The sequence below is a fragment of the Sinocyclocheilus anshuiensis genome, unplaced genomic scaffold, assembly GCF_001515605.1.
Source record: "Sinocyclocheilus anshuiensis isolate Anshui unplaced genomic scaffold, SAMN03320099.WGS_v1.1 scaffold1299, whole genome shotgun sequence".
Classification (NCBI taxonomy): domain Eukaryota; kingdom Metazoa; phylum Chordata; class Actinopteri; order Cypriniformes; family Cyprinidae; genus Sinocyclocheilus; species Sinocyclocheilus anshuiensis.
In genome coordinates, this window is record NW_015538011.1 from 436,788 (window position 1) to 464,099 (window position 27,312).

Here is a 27,312-nt window from a genome sequence, read left to right on the forward strand (position 1 = left end):
GCAGCGGTTCTCAATTCCAGTCCTCACGTACCCCCGCTCTGCATGTTTCGTATGTCGCTTTGTTAACGCGCCTGATTCAGATCATCATCTCGTTAGAAGTGAGCGCCGTGCATGAACTGTGTTCCGATTGACATGGTCCGTACACCGTGTCCATTGCTCCCTACTCCCTGAGCAGGGGAAATCCGTTGAAGTTTACTTCACTTCGGAATATTCATTTACAGATTTGCGCTGCGCCGCTGCCTGCAGCGTCTTCACACACAAACGAAACTTACTAGAGAAGCGTGAAGTGGGACATAATATACCTCTGTAAATAAATACAATTTAAATTCACTTCTCGCACACTTAAATGCCCTTTGTATGGAACATATACGCTCCCTTCAAACTGGAATCATGGAGGAATATCCGGTAATGTCCACTTCGCAGGGCGCTTACAGTCAAATATAACAAACGTATGAAGCAATAAGAGAAACATACAAAATGTGCAGAGCGGGGGTACGCGAGGACTGGAATTGAGAACCGCTGTTCTAGACATGCCAAAAATTTGATGCTACAGCACAGCAGCTCTTCTTCTTGGTTTTCTCTGATGCACTAACTCTGCAGCAGCACTTCTTCGTCGTCTCGTCTGATGCGCTCACTCAACCAAGCGTTCTAACCACAACCTCGCCCCTCCCCACCCCCCAACCATTCGAATTTCTGTAGGCGGGAATTCTTTGTAATGATATTCTAATGGGCCGCTTTGTGATATCACAAAGCCCGGAAAACAAACGCTGTAGTCCAAACGATCCGTTCGTTGTAGTTCTTGAAAAGGGATTTTTTTAAAACAAAATATCTCCCTTTGGAGTGGACTTCATAAAAAAAAGCATAATAGGACCCCTTTAAATGTGTTTTGGTACACTGTTGTTCCAGAATTTGGGGTCGGTGATTTTTTTATTTTTTTATTTTTTTTTGAAAGAAATCAAAAAATCTAAAGTGACAATAATGGTACAAAATATTAAAATTTGAAGTAAACACTTTTCTTTTGAACTGTCTATTCATCAAAAAAAAAGTATCACATTTAAAAAATGTTTTGTTAAGCAATCAGTATATTAGGATGATTTTTGAAGGATCATGTGACACTGAAGACTGGAGTAATGGCTGTTGAAATTTCAGCTTTGCCATCACAGGAATAAATTACGTAATAATTTTGTAATTTTGTTCCTATAAGTATATGCCAATTTTAAATTTCAAATGTCAGTGTCACAGATGTCAATAGAGAATGCACAATTACATTGTGTACATTTAAAACTGGTGCTAATAGACAAGTTGAGCTAGATTTGATGTCATTAATGGCAAACAGAATGTGATTGTGATACGGCAAGTTTGAAAAACGCAACTTGAAATGAAAAACTTGAAATTTAAATTTGAAACTATTTCGTTTCAACTATTTTTTTTCATATGACTTCAGAACACTTGGAATATAACGCAAAAGCCACATTGATTCTTTTGATATGATTATTTTTATTTTGAAGCTTGATAATTCTGCATACCATCTTTTTGTGTTTCATAGAATGAAATAGGTTGGTATGACAAGCATGTGAGATGATTTTCATTTTTGTATGAACTGTCCCTTTAAACTGTTTCAGAATTGAGGATATACAAGAACAGATGTTTTAGACAGCTTTCCAATGTCCTCCATTAAGGGGAGTAGGATTTCGGCCACCGATGAGATCAAAGACTTTAGATGTGCAGAGGAGACAAGTGCTACGGTGTGACATCAACCTCTCCACTCATCTCCAGCATGGTGCATGCAGTCACAGACATGTGATTACGCTTTTAGCACCGCTAGAGGATCTTTACAGTGCAGTCACTAAAGCAGGAAGATGCTAATGACCTCACACTTTACCCACAAACAGTGGGCAAGAGAGAGGTTGTGGTGGGAAGTTTCTAACAGTCAGTGGTACTGCCTGCGGTTTGGTCATGCATACACATAAACTGATCAGCAGTGTTCTTACGCTCTTGGATAAATTATATGCCGAATAGATATGCTATTCATCACTCACTGAGATGATTTGACTACCCCATTTATGATTTTTTTTTCCCTCAAATGAAGCGATGAATAACCTTAAGCAGGGAAGGCAACAGCCCTAATGACAGCCATATCTACCTGATTGCAAAATGGATTAAAGAAGGCAGTTTAATCTCAAATCAGCTTTTAGTCGCATGATCTCCATCCAAGCATCTGAAATACCATTTGGCCCAAAAGCACTATAATTTAATACAACACCTCAGGTAAAGATATTACACAATTCTTTAGTATTCTTCATTCTGGCTCAATGTCAAATCGGCCCACACCAGGTGCACTGGATTGCAGAGGAGCCATTAGTGTAATGGGATCAATGCCTTGATTCTTTTTTTGTTTTTTTCTTAGAAGGAATGTTTTGGGAAACGGGAGGAGCTGTGGTTGCTGACAGTTGTTTTCATCCATCTTCTGGCTCTGTTAAATGCTAATCCAATACATCCTTTTCCTTCATTTTCCCATTATATATATTGAAGAAGGTCTGACATGGAGGAGCTAAAACGTGTGCAATATCGTAATAAGCTTGCTTGTAGAGATGTGACATCAAATGCCCCGACTAGAGGAAAGAAGATGCACAAAAAGGCTTGATAACACCCTATCAAGAATATGTGCAAAATTAGATTTTTTAAGCCAAGAGCTGAGGTAGGTTTTAGTTTCCACCTTGTTATCACTACAAACTAAAATGACAGCTGTATTTACACTACCTTTCAAAACTTTGGTGTTAAGTAAGGTTTTTTTTTTTTTTTTTAATTGACAGTTTCTGAAGGATCATGTGACACGGAAGCCCCCCCCCTTTTAATTTAAATAATTTTCATGGCAGCAACATTTGTTTTTGATCTTCTCAACTGGTAGAGCATGGTGCTAACAAAATTAAGTTTAAAGGGGTCATATGATATTGCTAAAAAGAACATTATGTTGTGTATTTGGTGTAATGCAATGTGTTTATGCGGTTTAAGGTTAAAAAAACACATTATTTTACATATAATGTACATTATTGTTTCTCCTCTATGCCCCGCCTTTCTGAAACGCGTTGATTTTTACAAAGCTCATCGTTCTAAAAAAGCGAGGTGTGCTCTGATTGTGTGCCAGCTATCCAGTGCATTGTGATTGGTCGAATACCTCAAGCGTGTGACGGAAATGTTACGCCCCTTAACATACTGTGATGCCGTCTCCCAGCAGGACGAGACTCAGTCCAACTGCTATGCTCGTGCGCATCCCATCATCGGTTCTCTCTTAGCAGTTCAGTCAATGTACTGTTAGGAGTAACTGAATAACTCGGGATATCGGTTTATTTCGCGTCAGAGGGAGTGTCAGGCACGTTTATAAACCGAATAACTTAAGTAATTTGTGGATTAGTGTGTACTGGAGGCGCGAACCGTTTCAAACGATTCAGTTCGATTTGGTGAACTGGTTCGACCGGTTCACTAAGAAGACCCTGTTAAATAGAACGATTCGTTCGTGATCCGGACGTCACTAGACGAGGCAAAACCAATAAAACCCATTACAAACGAGGCATTTGTTGCATCCAGTGGGGACATAATTACTGATTATAATGACTTATACTGTCTTTTTACGCGGCGTGGTTGACTCTTAATTTTTAAAAATATCTCTTTGGATTTGAGACTTTAGTCTTTGCAACTTTACAGATCTTCTTTATACACCAAGAGCTTGTAACACTCCAAAGAGAAAGGAAAAATTTAAATAGCATCATATGACCCCTTTAAATAAACAAAGGTTAAAGAATCTTTTATTATTATTGGCAAAAAGTTTTTTTCCTTGGTTTTAAACAATTATTAACAAATTTAGTGAAAGATTTCTGAAATCAAATCTTATTATTTCACCCAATTTTGCTTCTCAATGTAATGCATCCTTTAAATGATGTTTAGATATATTTTACTGGAAAACAAGACAAATACTAAGAAAATTATATTTTGGTGTATGCGTTCTTTTAATTTCTTTATGTGCTTGGTAATTGTTTCCCATGTTTACTGTACAGTTGGCTAACCCAAAGACACATTGAATTTTTGGCAAGTTTTTGCTTACTGAGAAGATTTGCAGATCGTAAAAACAAATAAGTTGTAATGCAGAATCAGCAGTCTCAGTGTGACATGCTCAATGATGACCAATTAATTGCTTTTGTGATGAATCTTCTCTTACTGAGTTCTGGTCATGTCAAAATATGTTGGCCACATTTCTCCAGTGTGATTGCTCTTATGACACTGTGATGTCCTAGGGATATGTGAGGTTTAAGTTGACACAAAATACGACCACAAGAGAGGCAGATGCAGAGTTAACAAAACTTATTTTATTTAGCCAAGAAATTAGGAAGGTCAAAAGGAAATTTAAACTGGAAATGAGGTTCTTCCTGGTCTGGGGTATCTTTGGCGGCTTTATTTCCTTTGTCTCTTTCACCTGAGGCCACCTCAAAAGGGAACAATATAATGGCATTAATGGGAAGACTCATTTAAAAAAGTAAGTAAACAACTCACACACTTAGATGTAACCACTTTATTACGTCAAAATAAGACTTGAAATGGTCTGAAAACATGATCTGTGGGAGTTTTTAGTGAGTAAATCAGCTTGTTGAAATTTAAAGTAAATTTCTGTGTCTGTGACCAATATTTACTGAGCTTTGATGACTGATGAACCGAATAATTCAAAAATAGTTAAAAGTTAACGGGGTGCCCTTTTTCAGTTTCAGCACATGCCCCTTGAGCGGTATGTGCACGGCCCTGTTTGTGTTGCTCAATAGACAAATACCACACACACACACACACAAACATAAAATTGTCCCACGCCTCACTCTTTTACGTCTCATCCCATGGTAGTTCCATGTGTCCTACCACATGACTTTGATTTAGACAAATATTTATTTATGTATTTTCTTTACGTTTGCCAATTATCAAAATGAATAGCATAATTAATGTCATTTTTAAATCAATTAACCCTTTTACACGTACGTTTCAAATATTCTAGCTGAGCCCCCAAGATGAGTTCTTAAAGCCGACAGTTATTTATCATTTATCACTTTATTATTTCAACCTTGTCACATGACACATCACAGCAACAATAGCACTGTATGACTGATTTTATTTCATTTTTCATTTTTATTAAAAGTATTCACAAACTTATTACTATATTGTAAAATATCTGATATTCCAATGATCAAATACATGTACAGGTGCATCTCAATAAATTAGAATGTCGTGGAAAAGTTCATTTATTTCAGTAATTCAACTCAAATTGTGAAACTCGTGTATTAAATAAATTCAATGCACACAGACTGAAGTAGTTTAAGTCTTTGGTTCTTTTAATTGTGATGATTTCGACATTCTAATTTATTGAGATGCACCTGTAAGTAAATCTATTTTGTTTAAACACCTTTATAATAAAGAAGTTATAATGGGCAGTGGGCACCGCCATGATAGATTGCAGTTGAGCTGGTCCTGAGCAGGAGCTGGTTGCTTAGGCCAGCTTAGGACCAGCTCAGGACCAGCTTAAACCAGTTCATGACCAACTAAGGACCAGTTTAAACCAGCTGCCATGCTTCAAAACATACCTAACCAGCATATATGCTGGTTTTTTCAACAGGGTAGATAGGGCGGAAAATCAAGATCTTCACGTCTTTAACCCTACAACAGTTATTGAACTGTTGCAAGTGATAACAACACTGTCAGACCTGACTTCTAGTACCAGCTGTGTGAGAGAATAGATAAGTGTGCCCCGTTTGCCCGACAACTGTTTACTGACAGGGGCGTGTAGCGTGTGCACTGCCCTTCTTGGTCAAAATGACGCAGGTCAATTTGACCGCTAGGATACTGAAGGGGAATACTTTAGAGGCTTATTGTATCGATTGAGTGTGCTCTGAAGTGTTGGCAGGGTTGAGCATGATGTGATGAGGCAGCATCTGTTGATGTAAACCTTGTTTTTCACAGCTCGTCGCCTAAACCCTTTTCCGAATTTCTGGGAGAGGTCAGGAGCTCACCTACGATAGGAGCATCACATTTCGGCTGTGCAATTTGATTGGCTGCAGCAGGTCATTGAATGTGACAGCTTGTGTTGCTAAGGGTAAATGTCACTCTGTTAGTAAATGATGGGAGAGTTTAATTGGGCCAGATTAATATATCAAGCTGTCCCAGAGGGACGGGTGCCAAGCTGATGAAGACGATTAGGCATCGTGTGTCGGGCGACGGCTTCAGGTGGGTAGATGTTCTGAATGAGTGACAAAGGAGTGCATAGGTTGTGTGAAACAAGGAAGAGGAGTGTGCGGATCAATCCATGTCGGTCTGCTTTGCTTTCTCTCTATGACTTGCACCTGCTCATGCGAGCAAAGAGAGAGTCTACTGGAATCGTGATGCTCATCTCAATGTGCCGCTGGCGGCTGAGCTCCTCAGATCAGAGCGCCGTGTGTTTATAGAACAGAGAGAGAGGGAGAAACAGGAGGCGGGAGTAGGAGAGAGGGATTGTGGCACTACACAACGGACCTGCCAATATCCCTGTCTATCCATCTTTAGTGCCGTGGGCATGTGCCTGTGTGGGAGCAGCTGATGGTAAGAACGAGGGATGGGAGAAGAAAGGAATAGGGAAAGGCAGAGGACTGGGTTACAATGGGTGGGAATGGCTCAAAATACCCCCTTACGTCACCCACACATGAGGATTTTTTTTTAATATCGGCGGACAAAATCATGTCAGGATGATACAGTTGAACGTAATTAAATGGAAATTCAGCTGGAGGATACAAAGTTGTTCAAAGCATTGTTGCAAATTCGCGATTAATTTGCTGAAAGAACCGACTCCCCGAAAAAGAAAATTGTAAAATTGATTGACACTTTAATCAAATCTCCAATCAGGGTCCAAAATTGAACCTCACTCAACACACTGAAAATAAATTGGCATAGGAAACAATTTTCACTAATTTCGCAAATAATTACAAAGAAATGGCAGGTAACACATGAATGAATCGTGGAATTTTGAAGTAGAAAAACTGAAAAAGTATTTATTTACTCTCTGTTAGACTTTTTTAATGTGCACCAAATGGGTTTGGCGAGCAATTCTAAGACGAGTCTGACCATCACTAATGGGATATGCACATTTCAAACCATAAGTGATTAAAATCATCCTACTAAAGCATGTTTTCTAACAATTTTAAAAGAGTTTTATTTTGGCTGTCTAATTTTTTTTCTCTCCAGTACTCCATGTGGAGATGCGTATGTCAATTGCTTCCCACATTAAGCCACAAAAATTAACATAAGACCAAATCACAATGTGTCTTCTTGTTTTTCTTTGTGTGTGTGTGTGTGTGTGTGTGTGTGTGTGTGGCAAATGCAGTTTCATTTGATAAACAGATATGCTATGACTGACACAATGACCTATGTTTTTTGTCACAAATATGAATTGAAAAACTGCTAAATATCATTGTCATAGTGACACAGACATTTTAGTAAAAATAATGCAAAATACAGTTTTAATAGGTGTTAAGAAATATTTATAACTCACTAAGATTTACTCATCGTTGGCAGTTGTTGCTATTTATGTTGTGTGCTGTATTGTCTAAATAATCTAAATAAGGCATTGTCTCTATTTCAAGATCTTCCACACTATACAAAGTATTTTTTACATTGCTTTTGTTAAAACACTTATTGAATGTGTCTCTAGTCAAATTAATTCAGACTAAGCTTTGACAATGACGCAACTAACAAATCCAGCAATCCAGTAAATAAATTGCTCAGTTTTTTTAACATTACTTCTTCTCCTGCCTTGATCAACTTGATAAAGTGTTTGTCTGGCTTTTGAATCTCAAACAGAAATCATGGTCTGTGGTTTATTATGTGATGCATAAAGCTGTGCTATGGCTTAAAAACATAAATTACAGAGACTTTTCTAAGTATCAGTATCCAGCCTTCTGTAAATTTGTATCTCTGTCTCTTTAAATTGTTTTGCAGTGTCCTCAATAATGTCTCCCATGGTGTTCCTGAAAACCAGAAACAGAATAAACCTTTTCATTTTTTTTAACTTGAAAGTTATTGTTTATCCAGTTTCCAGACTGATTGATTAAACAGGGACATATCTGCTCATTATATCTTTATTTACCTTTTGCCGATGTATAACAACACAAAAACAATACAGGATCTTTATCAAATAACAAGCCATTTGGGTTTGAGTTTCACTGCTCATTTAAATCACATTCTCAAGATCGCCTCAGAAAATTTGTGCTGGGCAGTCAGAGAATAGAAGTATAGATTTCAGTTTGATTTATGGTCTCATGGGACTGTGTGCAATAATCTGTAACTACTCTATTGACTAGTGAAATATTCATTGGCGGTGGTGGTTGAAAAATGCTGATGTTTAGTATGCTTCTTTGTTTTAGTTTCCAAAATAGTTTTGTACTGAATATTACCATATTGAACCACCAATCAAGCATGCTGTTTTAAACGACTTGATTCTCACTGTTTGACATTACCGTATATCAGCTGAATGCAGCAAAATGTGAAAGTAGTGCCCTAGTGCCCCTAGGATCATAATTTGGTTGTGGGAGTCCCCAACAACAGGTTTACATGCATGCAAGGTCAAAAAACATGTTCATTTTCTTATAACATGCATTTAATTTTATGTTATTTCTCAACGACTCTCAAACGATTCATTCAAAGATTCAACTTTCCAAGCCCCTCCTTTGCGTGAAGCTACTCTGCTCTGATTGGTCAGATGACCCAGTCAGTTGTGATTGGTTTACTAAGTACAGCGCATGTCAGAAATGGAATGCACATCACCATTACTGGATTACAGCTTATCAATAATACATCCTATTATAATAATGATAGTGCTCCACTTTGTTCTAAAAAGAAAGAATCAGAGGGGAAAAAGATGTTTTACACTTATGTTAGTGAACCGCGCCCACCGCTTGGTAGTAAACACCCAAACAATAATGGTATATGCGATAGCTGAACACACATTGAGTACTGATAAATCACTGCAGTTTGTAAACCAGCGTATTGCTCCATCCTTTATCATGACTCCAAGTAATAAGAACATCAGACATTCTATATTAACTGACACATTTCCAGACAATAGCAAGCCCACAGCTGATTAGCTGATTAACATGCACACTTTTCCAGTGTCCTTCATTACAGAAGTATTCTTTTGTGTTATCCAAACCAACCAGCACAGAGATGAATCACACCATTATAACATTTGATTGAAGCTTTCCAAGGTATTTGAAAATCAAAAAATTTTTTTTTACAAAAGTAAAAGACTGTATTCTTACATAATAGAATGTGTTACTCATCCCTGAAGCACTGCAAATGACACAGCAGGCAGAACCTAGTATAAAACTGTAAGGACTATTATAAAGTAGGCCTATAATTAGGAATATAACACAAGCAGAATAAACTATTGAGTAGTGGTGCATCATTCCTGAATGAATTGTGTTTTTAAAATGAATGGTTATGTAAATGATTCAATGACTCACTCACTCACATCACTTACTTTGTTCCCGAATGAATTGTAGTCTTTGAACAAATCAGTTGAGTAGCTGAGTCATTGACAAGACAAGACAGTCATTTGTCACCATCTACTGGCATAACAATGTTAAATGCTGAATAAGTTACAGCAGAGTCTGTCTGGAACATGTACAGTAAAGTTTCCACTTTCATCTGACCTTTTTATAACAAAAATGTGAAAATCTGTTGTATAAATAAAATAAAATAAAATTATACATAACTTGGTACCCAAGTGCCCATATTTGAAGACACACACATTAAAAATGTTTATTAATAATAATAATAATAATTGAATGAACAAGTATTTAGTGACTTGATTTAACAGCTAAATGATTACTGATCTAACCAATGGAACAACACAGAAATCGCACTATGATTTAACTGGAATCTGTGTATCTGCATCTGAGGTATGAGGTACATGAATTCAAAATAAAACACACCTGGGTCTGTGTGGGAGCATCTCTTTGCAGTTCTAAGGAAACATTACGTCATCAGGACAAAGGCACTTTCAAAGCCAAACTGCATCAAGATACATATAAAATTCCACTCAGGGCAAGTACGTAGGACATTTCCAAAGCATTGAACATACCTTTAAGAAAAGTAAACTATGTACAAAAAATGTGGAACATCTCTGAATCTGCTCAGAACTTTTTTTCACCAAGTTGTTCACCTAGGTGGACAGAGCCTTAGGAAAAAAGATCACGAAAATGCTCACAGGAACATAGAACACAGCCTCCATGAAAGATTGAAGAACATGCTTGAGACAACAACAACATCAACAATTCATAACTCTGTAGTCTTGCGAGTCTTGTATGGACAAGAGCTCAAATCACATCTCAGGTGGACTTGAGAGTGACTCAACAATTTCCATGGTCCAATTAGGTCAAATGTGGATGCTTAAAGGAATAGTTCACCCAAAAGTGAAAATGTGATGAGAATTTACTCACCCTTAGGCCATCTTTATTTGATTTTGAGAAATTTACCATTACATGACCTATTCAGCAATAGCTCATCTGCAGTGAATGGGTGCCATCAGATGAGAGTGAGAGTCCAAACAGCTGATAAAACCATTACAGTAACCCAACCACATTATAATAAATGAATCATTAAGACGTTTTTAACTTCAGACTGCTGTTTCCAGCAAAAATACAAGTCCTATATCCATAATACTGCTTTCTCCAATGAAAAAGTAATCTTGTCTGAATCAGGAGAGAAATATGTGCAGATCAAGCATAGTTTACAAACAATAACAGTCCAAAACAGTTTTAAACATCTAAATATTTTGGTGTGTTTTGATGTAAGACGGCGGCAGGAGATTGACTTTTTCACTGGTGGATGCATCATTTTGGATTATGGGTTGAATTATGGATTATGAACTCATATTTTGGCCAGAAGCAATAGTTTAAAATTAAAATGCCTTAATGACTGATTTGCTTCTTACAAACATGCAGCTTTTCACTTCACAAGGCGTTACTTGATAGACTGGAGTCATGCTGATTACTTGTGGATTATTGTGATGTTTTTATCAGCTGTTTGAACTCTCATTCTGACGGCACCCATTCACTGCAGAGGATCCATTGGTAAGCAAGTGATGTAATGTTAAACTTCTCCAAATCTGTTCCGATGAAGAAACAAACACATCAACATCTAGTAGAGTAGATTTTCAGTCAATTTTCTTTTTTGGGTTAACTCTTACTTTAACTATATAAATCTCACAAATAGCACCATTGCAGTGAAGCATGGTAGCTTAATGTTTCAGGAATCGTACTCAGGGACAGGAACCTCTGACAGACTACCTTCATTTATTTGATGGGTTTTCGAACAGCCTGTTAAGTTGTACATTATTTCAGTGAAGCATTTCTCGGCTTGGCTTCCCTTCATTTCCTTCCTAGGTAAAATCTTCATTCACTCCTGTCTAACTTTCAGATGTATGGACGCTATACACAGGAGTTGGGGGCCTATGCCAAAGAAGAGGCAGCTCGTCTGCGTGAAGATGGAGCACTGCGGAGGACCACCAGTGTGCGTGGCCAGGCTCCAGAACTGATGGAGTATGAGAAGGACTCGTGTGCCAAGTGTCAAGGTGGGTGTGCTGTATACATACGTGGGCCAACTGTTTGCTGGCTGGTCTGCTAGTATCATAGCTTGCTATTTGCAGCAGTGGCTACAGAGCAAAGCTAGGAAAGCAGAGCAAATCCACAAGGATGAAGGGCAGCAGGGATCGAAAGAGAAAAAGGGTTGTAAAGGGCAGGAGGCAAAAGAGTTGGTAAGAACATGCTGGAATTGGGGATTAGGTGAGACCTATGGTGGAGCTAAGTGGGAGGGATTTACTCAGGCTGATACATCTACACTCTTGTTAAGGCCCACATGGAATCAGTGGCAGTAAAACTTGGCATTAAAGGGGTGGTTGATTGCGATTTCACTTTTTTAATGTTAGTTTGTGTGTAATGTTGCTGTTTGAGCATAAACAATATCTGCAAATTTACGAAGTTGAAAGTTCAATGCAAACAGAAATGTTGTCTTTTAAAATTCTGGCAGTTTAAGGCCTACAAAAACGGCTCGTAGGGACTAAAACAAGTTACTTCCGGGATTCATGACGTCACAAACCCTGATAAAACCCCGCCCCCGGGAACATGCAACGAAGAGGGCAAAGCTATACTGTGCTGCTTTAGAGAAGAGGAAGAGAAAACTAGGGGTGCACGTAAAAATCTATTCATATATGAATCATGATTCTGTCTTCTAACGATTCTAATGGATTCAAAAGTTTCAAAATCAATGTTCTAAAGCAGCAGTTCTCGATACTGTTCCTCGCGTTCCCCTGCTCTACACATGCTCTGCATCTCTCTCTTTCTCTCATTCAGATCATCAGCTCTCTCTCGCTCTCTCTCTCTCATTCAGATCATCAGCTCAGCTCTGTTTATACACTTTTATACACCATTTATACACTTATTTTCACATAGCTATGAGAACCGTTATACATGGATGTGCGTGCAGTTGCCATACTAGGGCTGCACGATAAATTGAAATGGAATCGAAATCACGATTCGACAGAAGCTGCGATTGTCATGTGTATCTTTCAGTGAAGCACGGTTCTGTGATCAGCAGTAAATCTCCATCCAAAGGCCAGAGGGTGCTCTCGCGCTGAAACTCCAAATACGCCTCGCAGAAGAAACCCAGGAAATGCCTATAGCGGTAGCTGGATAAACAGAAGATTTAACTGCTTTTATTGATTCAAAGTGACTAATAAACACACGACTACGACAATATATGGTTTATCTGAGTTATTATTATAATTTTCATTAAAATAAAGTATATTTATAATGCAATGCCTCTATCACTGCTTAGAATACTATGAAATATGTTGCGTGCCTTATTCTGTGTAAGAAGCCACTTCATCTCACAGCGCATGACAATCGCATTTGATTAATCGTGCAGCCCTATGCCATACTGTATTAAAGCTTTCATCAGGATAAAAACTTATATTAAAAGCTAACAGAAGCAGTAACATTCACAAATAACAGCGTATCTAAAAGTATGAGACAACAACAAACAAACAGACCATTAAGAGCCGTGCTTGCACAGGTTCTGCGCGATCCTCTTTACTATCCTCTTTTAATATCCTCTGCGTCTCAATCGGGCTCAAATTGATGAGCAATATAGACGACGCCATTGTTTACAATACAACCGGAGCACATGCGCGCGTTTATCAGAGAAGGGACAGAGCGGTGAAGAATAAAGGTAAATTATGTGAAAAATTATGCGTTTTTTAAAAAACTAAGCATTAACACAAGTTAGACTGCACCCCATTAACACAATCAAGCCTAGAACAAAACCAGTCAACCACCCCTTTAAGGATTCATGCTTTTCCTGCAGGATTGGAACGGCCATACCGTTCATCTCCATCTAACACAATGGTTTACAAACTTTTGGAGTTCCAAGCCCTACTTTGTTCAAGAAAATATTCAGAGGCCCTCCTATCTAAGCTGATATATGCCTCTAGTACGTCTGTAAACCAAAAATATGATGCAAGTTTAAAGTTTAAAGCTTTTTTTTTTCCTTATTGTGACGTATTTCTGAGTGATACAGTTTCTTAAATGAGAAAGAATCGGGAATTGATTGGAACATTGTTGTTAATTGCTGCATTCTCATGTGTCACAGGGAGAGGAAGGATTATTTTCCTGCCTTGCACATGTCATCAGAGAAGAGATGTCATTGCGAGGAGGCGGGGAAGTTATCTTGATTCAAAATTATGAGGAGACGTGAATTAAAAAAAATAATGGATGATTTAATCTATCAATAAATCACTTATAATAAACACTGCAATATTCCATACAAATAAGAATTGTCCAAAGAAAAACAAATGACAAAAATGATGACAGTACTTATGTTTTGTCAATGTACTCAGACAGGGATCAAGCAGCTGTTGCTATGGTTACCCCCCTCAGATGGCACGACTTCTGTTTGTGCTCTGATTAATCTAACTTTTTTGTGGTTAATGAAACCCAACCTGAAAACCAATTTTTCCTCTATATGTAAAAGTTATACATACTTTTGAAACCCATCTTTAGGGGATTTTCGGGCTTGAATTAAGGGAGGCAGACCCCACGATGGGCGCCACAATTCAAACACTGACTGCTGTTCCAACTTAACCAGCAAGACTTTCTTGGTCAAAAAGCATCACCATAATACAACATGCTGGCCGACCAGCTTTTTCAACCGTGTTAGACTAGCATCAAACCAGCACTAACCTGCATAATGCATAGCTTTAACATATTTAAATCCATTCCACATATATTCTCCAACAAGTTCATCTGGGTCTGCTCATGCATTTGAGGCAGTTCAGTGAGACAGGATATGGTCATGTCTGACGCTTGCAGATGTGGTGTTTAACCTCCTGTTTTATAGATTGCCCTCTACTGGTGATTAATTGTCACTGGCTTGTGAAGCTGCCATTGTTTATCAATCTGGGGTGTGTTTCCCAAAAGCATCGTTTGCTAACTATGGTAGTTCCATTGAAATCTATTGGTGACGACGGAACTTGCGACCATAGTTGCTTTTGGGAAACGCACCCCTGTCACTTACATTCCACAGGTGTGGCCATCACCCGAATCTTAAAGGCGTCTTCATATTTATGGTGGAGACATTTTTCCCCAATAATTTTTCATGCATTGGCGCTGAACGCTTGCTGTTGTCTAGCCTGTAAATAACAACTTGCAGCATTTATCAGCCTGTTCAATTCCCTCTGCACCTCAGTGCAGTGCTCGCCATTCACCAGCAGGGAGCATAATCAGTCTGCGCTGTTTAGGGGTGATAGATGAGACACATAGACGTGCAGTGTATCTGTAATGAACCTCTGTGTCTTTGTGTGCCTGTGCATCTGTGTCTAGAAATGCGTCACCATTCACCAAAGGATGTATTATATGGACTTTTACATTTGAGTTTAGAGATAAAAACTATTCGCCCAGCATTGATTTATTTTTCCATTTAATGGTACGTTAAGATGATTGGCTGAAAAAAGAGAGCTTTGAACAAAAGCAGTTGCCATTCATATTGGAAGTCTGTGATAAATTCCCTGAAAAGAAATGTTGAGTTCTCATTAAATAGGCAACGGTGTCTCACAGTCCAATGTTTTTAGTGCTAATGAGGTATCTCATTGGTTTCTTGTAATATAAATAGACTGCTCTTTTGGCCTTGTGTAATCTCCAAAGACACACAGCATCTGTCTCTATAGCATCCTTCCTGCCTCCCTATTGAGTGTGAAAAGCGTGAGCAGAATCTATCAGCAGTGTGCAGCGCAGGTCTTCTGATCCTCCTTGACTGAGTTGAGGGGTTTGGAGGCTTGTCAGCTCACTTACCTACACATTGGTCTACAGAGCTGGCATCATATGTCTGTTTCTTTCTCTCTGTGTCTCTGGCTCATTTCTATTTTATTCCTCCATCTGACTGTAAAACTCTAGCGAGCTGCTACTCTGCATGCTGCTTACATAGGTGGCTACCTACTAAGGCATCCTAACCATCATGAAACGTCATAAGTGACTGATTTGGAATGCTCTGCATATGCAGCAACACATACATGGCGCTCTTCACTGGACTCTGGTCTCTAATAGTTTGCCGTTAGCTTGTTGCTAAGCTAAATGCATGGTGCTCAATATGCATTAAAATACACAGCACACAGAAATATTGGGTAAAATAATACATTTTTATTCACACTAACTATATTGGCAATACTTTTAAGGATTGAGCAAAGTAGATATATTTATAACGAACATTTGTTTGAGTATGCTGCCTTTAGTCACAACGCGAAGGCTGAGGATCTTTTTTCACAGATGTTTAATGCACTCTTCAACACAGACACCAACACCGTAGAACTAAATAAACAGGACGAATATATTAACAAACATCAGTCACACATTCACTTACATGGAAAACACCTATGGATTTTAAACTCGTAAATGAACAAAAAATGCATCCACATACCACTTTTGCCTGCTTTTGAGCTAAGAGAGTGATTGCATCTTTAAGTTTCTTGATCGGATAGCTTATAATCATAAAGAGAAACACCTTAAACTTTGCGATAATAACATTGCTCCATCTTTTCATGCGGATGACAAAAAAGGGAAGTGACATACAAAAGCAAGATGGGAATAAAATAATACATAACCAAAAACTCTTAGAAAGAATACATCTTGCTGAAATAAATGACAGTTGACTGTAGAAATCACAATAAGCATTATAAAATAACCAAAATATAAAATGTTACAAATGAAACGAATCAAAATTTACTGAAATAAGCAAGTGTTTAAGCAAATACACTGAGTTTGCTGTTAGCTTGTTGCTGTTGATAAAATGATACTCTAATAAGCATTAAAATTCATAGCACACTGAAATATTGGGTATCACAATACATTTTTTATTCACACTACAGTATTTTTAAGTATTGTGCAAAGGATTTTTTTTTTCACTGATCTTGTCAGCGTTTTGGGATTGCCTTCTCTGTGAAGGATACATGTGATGTTTTGGCCAGAAGAGAGTATCTTGGCAGGTAGCATACCTTTTGGTCGAGAACGTGCTTATGATGTTGGCTTTGTTGGCAGCTCATTAGCTTTTGAGATAAAGTCAGTGTTGTTATGCCAGCTTATTATAAAAAACTTTTTTTTTATCAGATGGCTCTGTAAAAAATGTAATTACCCTGACAAAATTTAAATGGCGTCAGCACAAAAAAAAAAAAAAAATTGTATTTAGTCATACATTTTTATGTTCCAGAGATCATATTGATATTTTTCATGACAACTATGACAAAGTGACAAATTTATAAACACACTTTTTCTTAACAATAATGCCATGCAATTCAAAACATGCTTACATTTTATTTTGATAGTCCACTTTAGACATTCTACAAGTAACAGTCTACTAATGCTTAAATGACTGGTAGTTGACGTAGTTGCTTATAACTAGTAGAAAGTGGATTATCAAAATAAAGTGTTACCCAAAACATTATTGATTTGTTTTTTTGTTTTTTGTTTTGCTTCAATAAACCACATTAATGAAATCAAACAGTTCGCCTTAATCAACTTATTTTATTTGTCAAAACAATATGCATGTTTTTCGTGTTAGATCTAGCATCAGAGCATACAGTATATGCCCATAACCAAACAGAGCATATAAGCACATATCTCTCTCTCCCTTGTATAATTACACTTTATTTGTGAATTTTAAGATGACAGAGGGGGGTAGATTTGCGACAAGCTGTCAGCATCCTGCTGTTTGTTCTCTATGCAACTTAGAGAGAAGTCCTACCACCATAGCTGACTTAATCTGTCTATTTCAGTACTAATTGTTTTGGATCTGTGGATGAAAACAGAGAACTGGCAGCAGTCCACCAGCTCGCCCTCATGGGAAATTGTGAGGCTCAATGAAGAAAAAGCCGCATAAGTTGTCATATCAGGCAGAAAGAGGGCAGATACTATTGCCACTCACCAAACCTCCTACACCTTTCTACTCGCTCTGGGGATATAAATAGATCTTGGATATATAATACATTGTTATATTATGCATGCATGCCACATAAGGATGTCACTTCCAGTCCTGGCCTGTGACTCACTTGTCAAAGACACTAAAGTCTGTGTGGGGAAGCATGGGCTCTGCATATTTATACGGTTATTCCTCAAACTCCAATTAAGTGTCAACATTTGCCGCATCTCAGCACTTCTGTCTTGCGCGGTTTGGAGATAAGCACTGCAGGTTTGCGCATCCAAAATAAAGCTTGAGTTGCGGTAAATTTGGTTCGGCTTATTGCTTTCTCGGTTGTGGATTGTTACAGGGTTTATTTTGAGAGCAAAGACATCTGTTGTGCCACTTCAGTGGGCAAATCGACCCATGTGCCAACTCCCGCACAAAGGGCTGCTGAGCGGGTGCTGAAGCTGGCGGGGCAGCATCTCTACACAGAGGTGTCCCTTCACCTGCCGTGACCCTTCCCTTTCTGCTGTCTTTCAGATGCGTCTTATCTTCAAACACACAAGCCATTTCCTGTCTTGGTCTCTGCAACCCTGTCCACCTATGCAACAGTGCAAGTGTTCACACTCTCTGTTTTCTCATGAATCTGGAAACATGGGATTCCAGGGGAAAACAAGCTTTTTATGAGCAATTGTTAACTTAATTAAAGCATACTGTGCACCTACTGCTGGGTTCGGGTAACTGCTCTTGGGTTCTAGGTCATTTCCTATTCATACAGCCTATCTCTATGTTGTGAACACAGACTGACCTAAAGAACAGGGAAACAGTGGATGTTGTAGGTGCCTAATAGATTAGATCACTCAAAAACGAAAATAATGAGTGAATTTACTCACACCCCTTGATCATTAAACTGAAGAATAGAAAATTGAAGAATTTTGCTCTTGCCATGCAATTACTATAGATGCATTATAAAAGTATTCCACATGACTCATGTGCTCTCTCTCTCTCTCTCTCTCTCTCTCTCTCTCTCTCTCTACACACACACACACACACAGACTATTAAGTACACAACAGTTATAAATATATTAAGCAGCACAACTGTTTTCAACATTGATGATAAGGATTGTTTCTTGAGCACCAAATCAGCACATTAGAATGATTTCTGAAAGATCATGTGACACTGAAGACTGGAGTAATGCTACAGGAATGATTTACATATTACAATATATTAAAATAGAAACAGTTTTTTTAACTGTAAAAGTATTTCACAATATTACATTTTTACTTTATTTTTGATCAAATAAATGCACTCTTGGCCTGCAGAAGAGACTTGCAGACCCCAATCTTTTGATTGTAGTAGTATAAATTGATTTTTCTGCTGGTTTTGCATATTTCACACACACACACACACACACACAGACTATTAAGTACACAACAGTTATAAATATATTAAGCAGCACAACTGTTTTCAACATTGATGATAAGGATTGTTTCTTGAGCACCAAATCAGCACATTAGAATGATTTCTGAAAGATCATGTGACACTGAAGACTGGAGTAATGCTACAGGAATGATTTACATATTACAATATATTAAAATAGAAACAGTTTTTTTAACTGTAAAAGTATTTCACAATATTACATTTTTACTTTATTTTTGATCAAATAAATGCACTCTTGGCCTGCAGAAGAGACTTGCAGACCCCAATCTTTTGATTGTAGTAGTATAAATTGATTTTTCTGCTGGTTTTGCATATTTTTAAGCTTCAGTGCCTTGGTGATCATTACTTAGAACTGCTTGGACAGGAGCAAACAGCATATTATTATAATTCACCATTTGTGTTTATAAAAAATAAAACGAAAGTAATACAGTTTTGGAATGCCATTAGGGTGAGTATATGTCATGATGACTGAATTTTCTTTTTCTTGGTAATCTCTATAATTTCTGTCTGCAGTCTGCACTTCACGGTGTCGGAAGTTCCTGATTTCCCGTGTGGGTGAAGACTGGATCTTTCTCATCCTCCTGGGGCTCCTCATGGCATTGGTCAGCTGGGCTATGGACTACACTATTGCCTTCTGCCAGCAAGGTAAGAGAGAGAAAAGAAAGAAAAGGACAATTTTCTGCCTGACAGGGTTCCATGAAAGTACAGATGGTGTCATTTAATCAGTCAAGTATTGTTTTTTTTTTCAGTTGGATATCATCATCGTGTATTCTGGGATTGAAGGTGCATTAATGCTTGAATGAATTGGTGCCAAATCACTGACCTCTTTTTACAAAAGAATGAGTTTATTTACAAGGACTGGGGTTGTGGCAGTTCAGTCAATTGACAAAAAAGCACAGAATTGTCTTAGCACATATCAAGGGCAATTTTTTTAATGTTACGGCATTAGCTGCATCAAGTGCTTTCCACATATAAAAACACCTCAGAAATGTACAAAAAAAACAAGCAGTACTTGCCAAGTAGTACTTGTGAAGTCTTAGATATGTTATGACAGATATATTAAAATGATGTGCACTCACATGAAATGTAGAACCCAGTCGTATCAATGGCCCCAAAAAACTATTTTATATTACACAGGGCCTGTTTCTTCTCTGAGTCCACACCTTGGTCTTGTAATGTTGCATGGACTGTCAGTGGTAGTCTGCTGTGGGGTCTACATCAGGAAGGGAGCATTAAGGGTGCACAACAAGCTTTAGACTCATAAATTAACAAATGGCAAACAACTGCCATTGCAAATGTGCAAGAGCGCTCAATGTACAGGACAGGGCCAATTGCTCATCGGTAAAGTCAGTGTGTCACAGCAGCTGCCGTTAGAAGTCCCGGTTGCTATAAAAACAGTCAGCGTACTGAGACGCACGCTTAGGACTGCGCATGCGCACTAGCTGGTCTAGCCTGAAAAATACGCTTTTTTTAACGCTATTTGAGCAAAAGAAACAACAGTTGTTTTTTCATCAGTTATGAGACAGTTGTTGTCAGATTTCATTGTTGATTTCAAATATAAAATTTAATCTTAAGCTTGGTGAACAGTTGTAGAGAATTTGAGAATTTGCCCATTCAGAGAGATAGGAGCTGCATATGCATGCCCAAGAGGAGTTTCAAAGATGGCCGCCGAGTGAAATGACTTGCCTTAAAGGGACTTTGAAAACACCAGGAGAACCACTGAGATCATATTCAGCTAATTCAAATGATCCCAGTGATCATCCTATTAGTGTGCACTTTTGATTCAGTTAGGGGCATTTCTTCAATTCAAATTTCAAAAAATCTTCCCTTTTTATCCACGCCAGTAGGTGTCAGTATAAAGTTGTCAAATCAGTCAGAAAAATTAATTGAAACAATTAACAACTAAATAACAGTGCACAAGTAAATGTAGCTGTATAGTCTATAGTGTGATTCAGTTAATGGGCATTTCTTCAATTAAAAAACCTCCGCTTTTTCATCCAAATCAATAGGTGTCAGTATAACTTCAAGACAACTGTCGAATTGGGTAGGAAAATGAATGGAAAAACTAATAAAAGAGCACAAGTTTGATTCAGTCATGGGCGTTTCTTCATTTAAAAACAATCTTTGCTTTTGTATCCACGCCAATAGGTGTCAGTATAAATTCTTAGACAGCTGTCAAATTGGGCAGGAAAATTAATAGAAAAAATGATCAACTAAATAACAAATCACAAGTAAATATTGATGTATAGTCTATAGTTTGATTCAGTTATGGGCATTTCTTCAAATAAAATTATATATATATATATATATATATATATCTCTCTTTTTCATCCACATGAATAGGTGTCAGTATAAATTCTAAAATAACTGGGCAGGAAAATGAACTTAAAACATTAACAATTAAATAACAAAGCACAAGTAAATGTACAAGTATAGTCTATAGTTGTGTACCAGATGACTATACATTATGCAATTTTACTACGTACTCTACCACCTAGTTTATGAATTTTAGAATTTTCTGAGTTCATGTTGAGAACATTAAGTGTCCAACATTTTTTGGTTTATTAAGTGTACATCCAGGTATATGAAGTGTACTTTTTCTTTCTGCAATTTTCAATATGAACACACAACTCACACTATTTATACTACAAATGGCATAGAATAGCGCATAAGCACACGCATTGGTATGCATCTTATTCCTCTACAGAGATGTAATTATATTGTGTGTGTCGGTGTCTGCAGCACAGAAGTGGATGTATGGTGGTCTGCACAGTAACATGTTGATGCAGTACCTGGCCTGGGTCACTTACCCAGTAGTACTCATCACATTCTCTGCCGGCTTCACACAGATACTGGCGCCACAGGCAGTGGGTGAGATACGCACACACTCATCAATGCTCACGTAATCAATTTAAGCCAAATGGCCTTTACGTGTTCTCAGATCTCTTTGTAATCCCCTTCGTCTTTTCTTCCTCTAGGCTCTGGGATCCCAGAGATGAAGACCATCCTCCGAGGTGTGGTGCTAAAAGAGTACCTCACTTTCAAAACCTTCGTCGCCAAAGTGATTGGCTTAACTTGCGCCCTTGGAAGTGGCATGCCTCTAGGCAAAGAGGTGCATGAGAGGGGATATCTGATCCTAGATAAGCGTTCTAATGCTAAAATACTTTAAGCCTTTGCCCTGTGATCACGTCTGTTATTTCTATCTCCTCTTGCGTCCTCTAGGGACCATTTGTTCATGTTGCCAGTCTGTGCGCTGCTCTGTTGAGCAAATTCATGGCCTTGTTTGGAGGAATCTACATGGTGAGATACTTTCTATAAATGGTGACTTTTGTCAGTAACTTTCTGACATCTCATACTTTGGTAACACTTTATGATACAAACATTATTACAACATATTAAGCTTTACAAAACATAATTTACAATCAAATAATCAGAAATGTCAGTGGCCCCATTAAGAATTTGCACTCTTTTGGGCACTGATGTCACACTCTAAAATGTGTGAATTTCATTGTATTATAAAACAAACGTGCACATGTTCCAACATTTTGCTCTTTTGTGCACACAGATTTAGTTTTAGTTTGAATCTGCCTGATATTTTCAGACTCTTCTTGAAAAGGGAATAAAATGAAAACAACAATAGCTGGGGTACCATCTGCTAATAATATTTGACTGTACTTTAACTATTGATCAATTAAACATCATGTAATATTTGTTAAATGCATCTTAATGAAATGGCCTGTTAATAATGACCCATTAATGAGAGATATTATAAAGCGTTACCAATGACTTGTGTTTGTATCACAACTTTACATGTCACTGCAACTGGAACGTCATGGCCTTGTTCTTCCAGTCTCATCTGCGTGTATCGTACAAACAAGCAGCTGAGGGTTCTCTTGGGGTTTTTTGTTAGTCTGTGATTAGTCAGAGTACATAAGGTGTCGGTTCTCGAGGGAATTGCAAGCACAGTGAATGGAGCCGTTTGTCGGCCTTTATGTGATTCAATATCAACCTTCTGGACTCTGCCCGCAGAGTAACGGGAGAAATCACAGCACGCTGGGGAATGGATCAATAACATGTTGTTAGAGCAGAGTGAATCTGACAGAAAATCGGAGACCATAAACATTCCGGCACATTTTAACTGTGGCACTGTAATTGAATGCGCTTTAATTAGGCAAATGTCAATGGCATGTTTGCACAGTTAATCAGGCAGTGGGGTCTGAGGTAACGGGCCGTGCTGATAATTATTTGTCTGACACCTCATACCTGTGGGTCTTACTTTTGATAGTGGGATATGAATGAGCTCCAATTAGGGCCAGGGTAAGATAGAATATTTTTAATTAAATTATTTATTTTTTGTAGATACAGACTTGAAACGTAAACAACAGTGTCAGTACTTACAGTATTGATAGGTTTTGAAAGAACAGAGTGCAGATATTCACATGTATGTGTGTTATTTTGATTTACTGCTGAAGGAAGAGCCCTTTGAGGGAAACAAGGTAAGATGCAGGTATTATTATGTTTGGGTGTGTCCATGTGATCAGATTTATTGAAAGTGTTATAATGAAAAGAAAAAAATATTATTATTTTTTTTAAATCTCCATTTGTGATTCTTTTTTTTTCCTCAAGTTTACCATTTTTCCATTGTAATTTAGAGTTGTACTGGACTTCATCCTCCCTGGCCATAGCAAACCGTTCACAAAGATAGCATACAGTGAATGAAAGAGCAGTGTTTGTCCATTTTTTAATTGTGTTCATAGCAATACCTTGTTTCGCATGTCATTGCCATGTATCCGTCAGTGTAATTACCCTGTTCCACTTTTGGCTGCCTGTAAAATGCCACCGCGACATGTCATTTGAAACAGGATTTGCATGTATTTGGGTTTTCTTGTTAATCTGACAGAATGAGCTGAGAAACACAGAGATGCTGTCAGCCGCCTGTGCAGTGGGGGTGGGCTGTTGCTTTGCGGCCCCTATTGGAGGTAAGTCCAGACATTGCGATCATAGCTGGCCACTGGAGATAACGTCATATCACATTTAAACAGTAACATTCCCCTGTATACTTCCAGCTTTGAGCTGAGTTGTTTGTCGTATGATCTGCTGTGTTGTGGCAGGAGTGCTGTTTAGTATTGAGGTCACATCTACGTTCTTTGCTGTGAGGAACTACTGGAGAGGATTCTTCGCTGCAACCTTCAGTGCCTTTATCTTCAGGGTGCTGGCAGTGTGGAATCAGGATGAGGGTGAGGGAAAAATCCATTATGATAGTCAACACAGTCAGATGATTCAGATTTCTGACTGTCATTCTCTCTTCGTCATATTGCAGAGACAATCACGGCTCTCTTCAAAACGCGCTTTCGTCTGGACTTTCCCTTTGACCTACAAGAGCTTCCAGCTTTTGCTGTGCTCGGGTTTGTGTCTCACCTTTGCCATCTATCTCCTAAACAGAAATGTGATTTGCATAATTTAAATTACGGTAGTCAAAACACTGATTTCATGCAAACCAACATCCTTGTCTAAGAACATTTGTGTTAAAAATGTCTAAGCTCAGTAGAACAGTTTATTTGCAAAGCTTGTACTTCTGCTTTCAAACATGTAGAGTTGTGTTCTGGTTGACAGGTCAGGTTCACACGTCTAGTCTTTAAATACAACTAGTTAGTTCATAGTTGTAAAATAGAAATGTGCAATGATCGTAGTTATGCCTCTTGTTTTATGAGATGAATGCTTCTTCTTATCTGTTGTTGTTTTTTGTTTGTTTGTTTTTGTTTTTTTCTCAGGATTGCCAGTGGTTTTGGTGGGGCGTTGTATGTCTACCTGAACAGGATCATAGTGGAGTCTATGAGAAAACAGAAAACCATCAACAAGTTTTTGCTAAAAAAGTGAGTTTTTTACTGCTTCTCAACAGTATTTCTCGTTGTCCAATGTATTTTATTTAGGTACTAGCTCAGCATAAATTTTCATTTCATTGTTAAGAATGTTACAAAAAATATTACTTAATAATAATTAAACTTTTATTTGTATTTTTAAATAAATATTATATTATATTATATAGTAAAATATTTATTTTTTTTAATGTAAAAGTCATTTTTCTTTCTCATGTTTGGCATCCCATAGAAGACTAGTGTATCCGGCAGTGGTCACTCTTCTTGTCTCTACACTCACCTTTCCTCCAGGGTTTGGACAGTTCATGGCAGGCCAGGTCTGATGTTTCATATTTATTTTGTGTCTCATCGAAATTTCTTCAGATTTCCTTCTCTGTATCTTTCTTCTTTCTACACAACCAGACTTTTTCAGTCTTTCAAGTGTGCTTCATGCTGATAGATTTATTTGTTCCAGATCAGTCATTATGCATTAAATAACAAACTGCGCTGCCTCCTCATTTAGCTGACTCAACATGAGTCACTAGTGGCACTCTTTGACAACCAGACCTGGTACAAGCAAGGTGTTGCTGAGGAGTTTGCATACTCAAGTCAAGTACCTCAGGCCTGGAAGCATCCACAAGTCAGTGTGTTCATCACACTCCTCCTCTTCATTGTCATGAAGGTGCGTCTCATCGTATTATGTCAAATATAAAGACCATGATTGTTAAAGGAATAGTTCACCCAAAAATAAAAATTTGCTGAAAATTTACTCACCCTCAGGCCATCCGAGATGTAGATGAGTTTGTTTCTTCATCTGAACATATTTGGAGAAATTTAGCATTACATCATTCGCTCACCAATTAATCCTCTACAGCAGGGGTGGCCAATGTCGGTCCTGGAGATAAAAACTCACCTGCCTGTAGCTTTCTAGTAAGCCTTAGACCTTGATTAGCTGGTTCAGGTGTGTTTGATTAGAGTTGGAGCTGAACTGTCCAGGACTGTGGCTCTCCAGGACCAACGTTGGCCACCCCAGCTCTACAGTGATGAAGACAGAAGACATATGATAAAAACATTACAATAATCCACAAGTAATGCAGTCCATCAATTAATGTCTTGTGAAGTGAAAAGTTGCTTGGTTGTAATAAATAAATACGTCATTAAGATGTTTTTAACTTTAAACCATTGTTTCCGGCTAAAATACCAAAAAGTCAAAATTTCATAATATTTCTTCCTCCAGCAAAAAATTCCATCCTCTGTTGTCAAATCAAAATCCACCAACCTATTTCTTTAGAATGGTGCTTGATATGTGCATATTTATCTCCTGTTTTTAGACAAGACAACTTTTTCACTGAAGAAATATTATGTATCCATAATATTATAATATCATAGATAGAGAACCATAGCCGGAAGCAATGGTTTGAAGTTAACAACATGTTGCTGGATTTGTTTATTATAAACACCGGTTTTTAACTTCAAAAGATGTTAAAGGGGTCATATGATGCTATTTTGAAGATCGTTATTTGGTGTATTTGGTGTAACAGAATATGTTGACATGCTTTAATGTTCAAAAAACACATAATTTTTACGACGCATTACAGGAAAAGTTGAAATCGCATCATATGACCCCTTTAATTGATGGACTGGAATGGTGTGGTGAAGTTTTTATCAGCTGTTTGGACTCTCATTTTGACGGCACCCATTCACTGCAAAGGATCCACTGATGGTGATGTAATGCATAAATTATCCAAATCTGTTCTTATGAAGAAACCAACTCATCTACATCTTGGATGGCCTGAGGGTGTGTATATTTTCAGTGGGTGAACTATTCCTTTAATAGCAATGTAAAACTCTGAGCAATATGTGAATGTAACATATTGTATTATACATCTTCTCTTGTAATTATTCTAGTTGCAAAAATAAATAAAACATGGTCATATTGTCTCTGAATATCAGTCACTCAGTATTAACTTCTGGTTTGAGCTATTGTATGTGTTGAATTGTGCTTATATAGTAAAAACCAGCACAGATTTGATTCGGCTGCAGGAAAATCACAGTCGTCCTGATTTTCACTACAGCATCGCGATTGCGAGTGTGATATTGCTTAATTATTAAACGGTGTCTTTGTTCAAGTGTGTGACCTTGTGGCTTCTAAATGTTTTCCTCAGTTCTGGATGTCAGCTGTGGCCACAACAATGCCTGTGCCTTGTGGGGCCTTCATGCCGGTTTTCCTCATTGGTATGTGATTATCGTGTGCGTGTGTTGCTTTTGAAAGTCAACACTGTGGGATATGCTTTTTTGGTTTCCATTTCAATTCACTATTGTATGAGTGAGCACTTTTGAACATTATTTTGCTCTTGTGTTCATACCAGCCATCATACTTTAGTTTGTTCTTAATGGTTGTTTTCCTTTTCCCGCAATCATGTTCTCCATTTCCATCCCTCATCACTGTCTGACTCACTAAAGCCTGTGTGTAAACTCGTGAAATCACTGCAGCTTTATTCGGGAGTCAATGTT

General features: G+C 37.9%; 1 protein-coding gene across 1 annotated transcript in view; it reads left to right on the forward strand.

Annotated features, from left to right (window-relative positions):
• LOC107677884 (chloride channel protein 2-like) overlaps positions 1–27,312 on the forward strand; it is a 53,499-nt gene that overhangs the window by 11,172 nt on the left and 15,015 nt on the right. Inside the window, exons 2-14 of the mRNA XM_016472954.1 lie at positions 11,479–11,632; positions 19,457–19,588; positions 21,686–21,814; positions 21,922–22,055; positions 22,166–22,243; positions 23,416–23,439; positions 23,844–23,922; positions 24,055–24,180; positions 24,264–24,348; positions 24,715–24,816; positions 25,052–25,136; positions 25,322–25,480; positions 26,964–27,033. Coding sequence (XP_016328440.1) covers positions 11,479–11,632; positions 19,457–19,588; positions 21,686–21,814; positions 21,922–22,055; positions 22,166–22,243; positions 23,416–23,439; positions 23,844–23,922; positions 24,055–24,180; positions 24,264–24,348; positions 24,715–24,816; positions 25,052–25,136; positions 25,322–25,480; positions 26,964–27,033 — 1,357 coding nt within the window. The remainder of the gene's footprint in view (positions 1–11,478; positions 11,633–19,456; positions 19,589–21,685; positions 21,815–21,921; positions 22,056–22,165; positions 22,244–23,415; positions 23,440–23,843; positions 23,923–24,054; positions 24,181–24,263; positions 24,349–24,714; positions 24,817–25,051; positions 25,137–25,321; positions 25,481–26,963; positions 27,034–27,312) is intronic.